Source organism: Trachypithecus francoisi, unplaced genomic scaffold (assembly GCF_009764315.1).
Source record: "Trachypithecus francoisi isolate TF-2019V2 unplaced genomic scaffold, Tfra_2.0 Lachesis_group13, whole genome shotgun sequence".
In the NCBI taxonomy this organism is placed as follows: Eukaryota; Metazoa; Chordata; class Mammalia; order Primates; family Cercopithecidae; genus Trachypithecus; species Trachypithecus francoisi.
Genome location: NW_022681458.1, coordinates 83,479,480 through 83,486,981, shown reverse-complemented (window position 1 = coordinate 83,486,981; position 7,502 = coordinate 83,479,480). Strand labels below are relative to the sequence as shown.

The 7,502-nt window shown below is 38.5% G+C and overlaps 1 protein-coding gene across 24 annotated transcripts in view; it reads right to left on the bottom strand.

The window, feature by feature from the left end:
* Positions 1-325: 325 nt before the first annotated feature.
* BAZ2B (bromodomain adjacent to zinc finger domain 2B) overlaps positions 326-7,502 on the bottom strand; it is a 343,885-nt gene continuing 336,708 nt past the window's right edge. For 11 of the 24 annotated variants that reach the window (XM_033231356.1, XM_033231355.1, XM_033231363.1 and 8 more), the window contains 2 exons: positions 6,201-6,345; positions 327-893 (listed from right to left, as the gene is read on the bottom strand). In XM_033231356.1, the coding sequence (XP_033087247.1) occupies positions 801-893; positions 6,201-6,345 (238 nt within the window). In that variant the 3' untranslated portion in view covers positions 327-800. Of the gene's footprint in view, positions 894-4,893; positions 6,346-7,502 lie in introns of those variants that run through there. The other 13 variants (XR_004441758.1, XM_033231373.1, XM_033231364.1 and 10 more) reach the window with 3 other exon arrangements.

The window sequence follows — 7,502 nt, the reverse complement described above, 5'->3', positions numbered from 1 at the left end:
GCAGTCATAAGAAAGTATGAGTTCATGTCCTTTGCAGGGACATCAATGAAGCTGGAAATCATCATTCTCAGAAAACTAACACAGGAACAGAAAACCAAACACTGCATGTTCTCACTCGTAAGTGCAAGTTGAACAATGAGAACACATGGACATAGGGAGGGGAACATCACACACTGGTGCCTGTCGGGGTGGGGGACTAGGGGAGGGATAGCATTAGGAGGAATACCTAACGTAGATGATGGTTTGATGGGTGCAGCAAACCACCATGACACGTGAATACCTGTGTAACAAACCTGTACATTTTGCACTTGTATCTCAGAACTTAAAGTATAATAATAATAGTACGAAATGTTTGATGCTTTTCAAAATTCAAAATCTGTAAGAAGTTGTTAGGAACAAAGAGTCCAAATATTGAGCACTGGTTGGGCGGTAGGGAGAAAGAGCCCTTTTCCGTTTATGGTAGGAGGCTGAACTGGTGCAGTCATCTGGAGAGTAGCATGGCAATATGATGGCAAGTTCAGCAAGTACAGACCTAACAACTGGGGCATACTCCCCCGTGTAGATCCTAGAGAAACTCTTACCTTAGGATATTAGTTATCTATTGCCAGATAACAAATTACTCAAAATGGAGTATTTAAACCAATAATAAACATTTATTATCTCCTAGTTTCTGTGGGTCAAGAAGTCAGGAGTGGCTTAGCTGGGTAGTTCTGGCTCAGGGTTGCTTATGAAGTTTCAATCGAGATGTTGCCTGGGGCTCCGGTCATCTGAACGTATAACTTCGGCTGAAGGATCCACTTCTAAGGTGCCTCAGTCACAGGGCTGGTAAGTTGGTGGCAGCTATTGGCTGCTCCATAGGGCTGGGCTGCTAGAGCATCCTCATAACATAGTGGCTGGTTTTGCCCAGAACAAGTAATCCAAGAGAACAAGTAATCCAAGAGAACAAGGCAGAAGCAACAGTGTTATTTTATGGCTTAGTCTGGGAATTCAAAGGCTATCATGCCATATTATGTTGGTCACAAAGATTAACCCTGATACAATGTGGAAAGGGAGTATACATGGGCATGAATACTAGAAGGCAAGGATCACTTGGGGATATCTTGGCAACTGGATTCCATATACAAGTCTATGTATTAAAAAAATCACTGCAGTATTATTTGCAGTGACAATGAGTTGCAGGCAACCTAGGTTTTTCATTTCTAGAGAAACTTGTAAGTAAAATGTGGTGTATGCCTCTGATGGGATACCTTATAGCAATCAAAACCAATGAACTAGAGTTACGCATTTTTTCAACTAAAAAGAAACAGAAACAGAATTTAAAAACAATAAGATTTATAGTATAATGCAACTGATATGTCTAAAAACCACTGTGTACATATGTATTTTTCATATCATATAAAGAAACATACTGCTCAATAAATAAAGGGTTATCTGGAGAGGTGTATTTTAAGTGGTTGTATATGGGGGAAAGTGGAGATGAATTGAAGAATAAAACAAAAAAAGTAACAAAGAGGGGCTTTGCAAGAATAACATAAAGAGTGTGCCATGAATTGAAGAAAGGAACTAATTACCTCAATTGGTTGAGGTTTAAAAAATTCCTTTTTTTGGTAGAGTTGTAATGTGGCCAAAGCAAGTCTAAGAGATCTTGTTGAAGCAAGATTCCTAGAAGATAAGATTCTATTCATTTCCCTATTTTTTCAAGTCACATCCTTGTGGAAAGAAAATTTTAGTGGCTTGCCCAGGTGCAGTGGCTCATGCCTGTAATCCCAGCACTCTGGGAGGCCGAGGCAGGCGGATCACGAGGTCAGTAGATCAAGACTACCCTGGCTAACACAGTGAAACCCCGTCTCTATTAAAAATACAAAAATTAGCCAGGCATGGTGGCGGACACCTGTAGTCTGAGCTACTTGGGAGGCTGAGGCAGGAGAATGGCGTAAACCCGGGAGGCGGAGCTTACAGTGAGCTGAGATTGTGCCACTGCCCTCCAGCCTGGGTGACAGAGTGAGACTCCATCTCAAAAAAAAAAAAAAAAAAAAAGAAAAGAAAAGAAAAGAAAAGAAAATTTTAGTGGCTTATGTCTGTAATCCCAGCACTTTGGGAGGCTGAGGCAGGCAGATCATCTGAGGTCAGGAGTTTGAGAACAGCCTGGTCAATATGGTGAAACTCCCATCACTACTGAAAATACAGAAATTAGTCAGGTGTGGTGGCACATGCCTGTAGTCCCAGCTACTCAGGAAGCTGAGGCATAAGAATCACTTGAACCTGGGAGGTAGAAGCTGCAGTGAGCTATGATCACACCATTGCACTCCAGCCTGGGCAATCGAGCAAGACTGCATCTCAAAAATAGGCCGGGCGCGGTGGCTCAAGCCTGTAATCCCAGCACTTTGGGAGGCTGAGGCGGGTGGATCACGAGGTCAGGAGATCAAGACCCTCCTGGCTAATACCGTGAAACCCCGTCTCTACTAAAAATACAAAAATCTAGCCGGGCGAGGTGGCGGGCGCCTATAGTCCCAGCTACTCGGAGGCTGAGGCGGGAGAATGGCGGGAACCCGGGAGGCGGAGCTTGCAGTGAGCCGAGATTGCGCCACTGCACTCCAGCCTGGGCGACAGAGCGAGACTCCGTCTCAAAAAAAAAAAAAAAAAAAAAAAAACCTCTTTTATTCTCCTTGTTGAAATAAAATTCTTTTAGCAAGACACAAACCTCTTTCATTTCTCAAATGGAGTATTTGAAATGCAAATAACCTTGAAAGAGGTAGCTCATAAATGTACAATTATGAATAAATGTCTTGACAGCAGATTTCCTTGTTGAGGAGTGTTTAACGGGAGGAAGCTAAAGGAACAGAATTTTGAATTTCCCTATAGAATATGGGGCTTGAGGGGCTGGAAAAGAGAAGGAGCATGGAGGGTTACATTAAGGTACTACAGACAGATTAGATCCTTGATAATTCAGATTAAAACTGGTGCTTGTGACAAATTTTATTTTGGAGTTGGAACAAGAAAAAGAACACCTTGCATTTAAGGCTAATTTACTTCTTTTGAGTTTTAGGTGTACCTATAGACACATTTTCACCTGTTTAATTTTTACTGTGGTTAACAACTCAAATATTAATTTACTGTCTACATACTGTTTCAAACTGATGATTATCTTCTGTGTTCAGCAGTAGTGGATTGTTTGGTTATCCTTGATGGGTCACCACTTGAGTGATAATCTAAATCTAAACTTGAAAGTAGACCGGTTTTTAAATAATTTACAGTGCATGTTAGGACTAAAATGAAGAAGAGTCAGGTGAAAGCCTAATTTATCTTAATAAAAATATGTTATATATACTGGCAATTATGTGACAGCAGAGAGTTAGGATAATTTTTTTTTTTAATTTGAGGAGAACAATGATATTGCTTTTATTGAGAATAAGCCCAACCTAGGGCACTGGGAGTGCATGAGTCACTTACATAACAAGTGATCCACATATGTATAGTAACCACTGTCACCTACTGCAACCGCAGCCCTCGTGGGATCATGCCCACTCAGTGTTTAACAGCTACCTCTGCTGAGTAACAACAATGAAGACACCAGTTCAAAGTAGCCAGTGTTTACCAAGCCTTCCTTTCTTTCCTATTTTTAAAATTATCACTCTCAACAAATTTTGTGTGTGTGTTTAAGTACTTTCTTATTTCTGAGCCCCTCAGGCACAAGACATGTTATTATCAAGCCCCTTATATACCATCTAATATAAATTAACATAAGCACATATAATCTCTAAGGTAAAAAAAAAAAAAAATCATCATGAAGAATCCTCATGGAGCATCAGGCAGTTGTAAAAACACAAAAACCAGACACTTGTACACTTTTATTCACGGTGCTGCCTTCTTCGCTGCTCTACAAGGCATTTTTGCTTAAACATCAGCCTCTTTTTTTTTTTTTTTGAGACGGAGTCTCGCTCTGTCGCCCAGGCTAGAGTGCTGTGGCCGGATCTCAGCTCACTGCAAGCTCCGCCTCCCGGGTTCACGCCATTCTCCTGCCTCAGCCTCCCGAGTAGCTGGGACTACAGGCGCCCGCCACCTCGCCCGGCTAATTTTTTAAAAATATTTTTTAGTAGAGACGGGGTTTCACCGTGTTAGCCAGGATGGTCTCGATCTCCTGACCTCGTGATCCGCCCGTCTCGGCCTCCCAAAGTGCTGGGATTACAGGCTTGAGCCACCGCGCCCGGCCAAACATCAGCCTCTTTAAGACATCACTGCAATGTCTGGTTAACAGAAACTGACATATTTACATAATAACAGCTGATTTTCACGTAAGTCTTCACAAACAATCTAGAGATACTGAAAATATTCTGTGGCTTTGAAGCTTTGTGAAGTTAAAACTTTTTTCAAAACATTTCTCTTCTCTCTTCATGATGAAAGCAGTGGACATTATCTAAGGCCCACTTCAACGAGCTATTAGCTCCACGAAGGCAGGGCCTGTCTTGTATGTCAGTGATTCTCTGGAGTCTGGCGGCACCCAGCAGGGCAGCAAACTATAATTCTTGAATTCTTGGAGAAATACACGTCTTATTAGACTAATTTATATATCCGTTTTTCTTCTTGACAATTGAGTTGTTTGGCTACCCACAGAGGCATTTTTCAGACCAGAACAAGATCTAATGTATTCTAATATTTTCATCTTGAAAATGTGAAAGAAGACCAGGTCCAGAGAAGTTTACAGACCAGTGAGGCTTACAGGCTACAGAAATTTGGCTACTTGACTTAAACTCACCCTCTTCCACCCAGCCCAGTGCTCTCTGAACCACACTCTACACACTGTTCCTCCTTCAGGTCTCTGTAAAAATCAAATTTAAATCAACTGGCTTTTTAAAAAAGAATATATTTTCAGGTATATTAAGAAAAACTAAAAAATTAGTTTGTAAAAGCCTTTTATTGTATCCGTGCCATACAGAGTGAAAAATAACACTCCTAAAAAAAAAGAATGCTACCTTTTCCACAACATTTTATTTTAAATAAAACTTCAAGTACTCTTACATAGGTACAAAAAAAATTCTGATCTATTTGCCTCCAACAGGCCACCACAACACACAGTAGATAAAACACAGTGGTTACAAATGTCTTTTAAATTTATTTCTGAGGCAAGGCAAATGGGAGGGAAATGTTTCTATGAAAAAATACTGTGTGCGTAGGAAATTGTCACAATTTTATTTCACATGGATACAAATGATTATACTTTAATTTAGGCCCTGGTGGCTTAAAATTATATAACAAAATAGAAAAATGGAAAACTAATATCCCCTACACCCTGTTTCAAAGGCAGGCACTACCAAGATTAAGGAGACGCCACAGTGTTGGTAGAGGATAATTACTGTACAGACTGTATAGCTATCATTACCTTCAGACGAAAATAAAATGCTACAATCCTCTAAGGCATGAACAATAATGTCTGCAAACAATATATACACATAATACATATTTAAAACAAGACTTAATATAAACAAGAATGAACAATATATACATGTCAATGTTTTCACTGTTTTGAAATACAATTTAACTACACAAGAGATGCAGCAACATATATATATAAATGTACTTGTAACTCTACAGTAAAGTTTCTTTTTGGTGCTTTTATAGCACATCAGTGTAAACAGTTTAACTTGGCTTTGTTTTATATTTTAAAACATTCCTTGTTGTATTTTCAAGATTTAAAGCAATTTTCTAGTTCTTCCTTTTCACAGAAAACGAAGATTCTGGATGTGGTTTAATCATAAATAATTCATAAAATTAAATACATTCACTAAAAAATAAACTACAAAGTAAAAAAATGAAAAATAGATATTTATTGAGAGGGAAAGGAGAACCATTTCCCACATTAGAGCTCTGGTGTTGAGTATTCAGTGCGATTTGATATATTTTAATTGCTATTGCACTATAACACCCCTTCCTTTGAAAATTCTTTGGGTGTGCTTCCCTGTTCTACCTAAATTAGCTGATAAATCACACAAACCAATAACCGAGGGCCTTGGTTGTTGTAGGAGTGAAGCCTTTAAAAATGGTATCATTCTTCTGATACTTTTTTTTTTATACTTATCTTAAGGAAAAAGAAAGTCATTATGTATGTGCCTTGCACGTTTATGTAAATACAGTTCACATTGCTGGTCTCATTTGTCCTTGTTTAAAAGGAAAAAAATAAAGAGATTATTATAACTTCAGCTCACTTTGAAAGTATCTGTCCACTTTTTTTCAAAATACTTCCTCATATTGTGGCCAGCTCTGCCTATATCAGAATCATCTTCATTAAATGTTTCACAGTTGTCAAAAACAAGCCTGACATCTAGAGCAAAGGTTTCAAGGTTTGGATACCTGAAAGAAAACACATAATTAGAGATTGCTTTCATAGAGTGGATTTGTTTTGTAAACAAAACAAGAGTTAATAAAGGGTAACAATGAAAGAAAAATGATTAGGATAACTGCATTTAAACTGATATATATGATACCCTCTTATAAATGGAACATTTAAAAATTTTTGTGTGTTCTGAAACATACTGGATTTAAAGAACAGGTTAAATGGAAAAATAGATTTCTCCGAAAATCAAAACATATTTCAACAGGCATTTTCCCCATAACCTGTCTCCTGTTTGACCTGTATCACACAATTCTGTCACAGGACCTATCCCACTTGACTAGTTTATTAAGTTCTCTGACCAAATGTATCACTTGCAGGATCCTATTATCTGTATTTGAAAATGCTCAGCTGCAGTAGAAATCATGTCAATGCTCCCCATGCAACGATAAAAATTACACTTTTCCTGTAGCTTCTATATACACCCCAAGATATGGTGCTCTGTGTTGTCTTCCCCATTTCCCATTTCTCTTCTCTTCATATATGCTCTTCTGCCCAAGCATTAGGGTATGACGAACTCAAACAAGCAAAACAAGCATATGCTATGTCTCTACTAGAGGTAACATTATAAGGGTCTGTCTTTCAACAAGAAGTACTATGGCTTCTGTGCTTTTCTGGTGGGATAAGCTCAATTCTCTTTCTCTGTAGAAAAACAGAAAAGAGAAAAGAAAGGTGGATGAATCTACGTAAGCTTATTAGTAAGAAGGGAATGGTCATTTCAAGCCAACTCAAGCCAATTCAACAAATTTTAAAAGACAGCTTTTAGAAATGCAAATTTTAAGTTAACTCTAACCTATGACAAGCTAGATACTAAAATAATGTAACCATTAAAAATATCCCATGAGTGTAAATCAGTACAACCACTATGAAGAATAGTTTGTAGGTTCCTCAAAAAACTAAAAACAGAGCTACCATGATATCCAGCAATCCCACTGCTGGATATATACCCAAAAGAAAGGAGATCACTATACGAAAGAGATATTTGCACTCCTATGTTTGGTGCAGCACTGTTCACAACAGCCAAGATTTGGAAGCAATCTAAGTGTCCATCAACGGATGAATGGATAAAGAAAATGTGATACTTAAACACAATGGAGTACCATTCAGTCATAAAAAA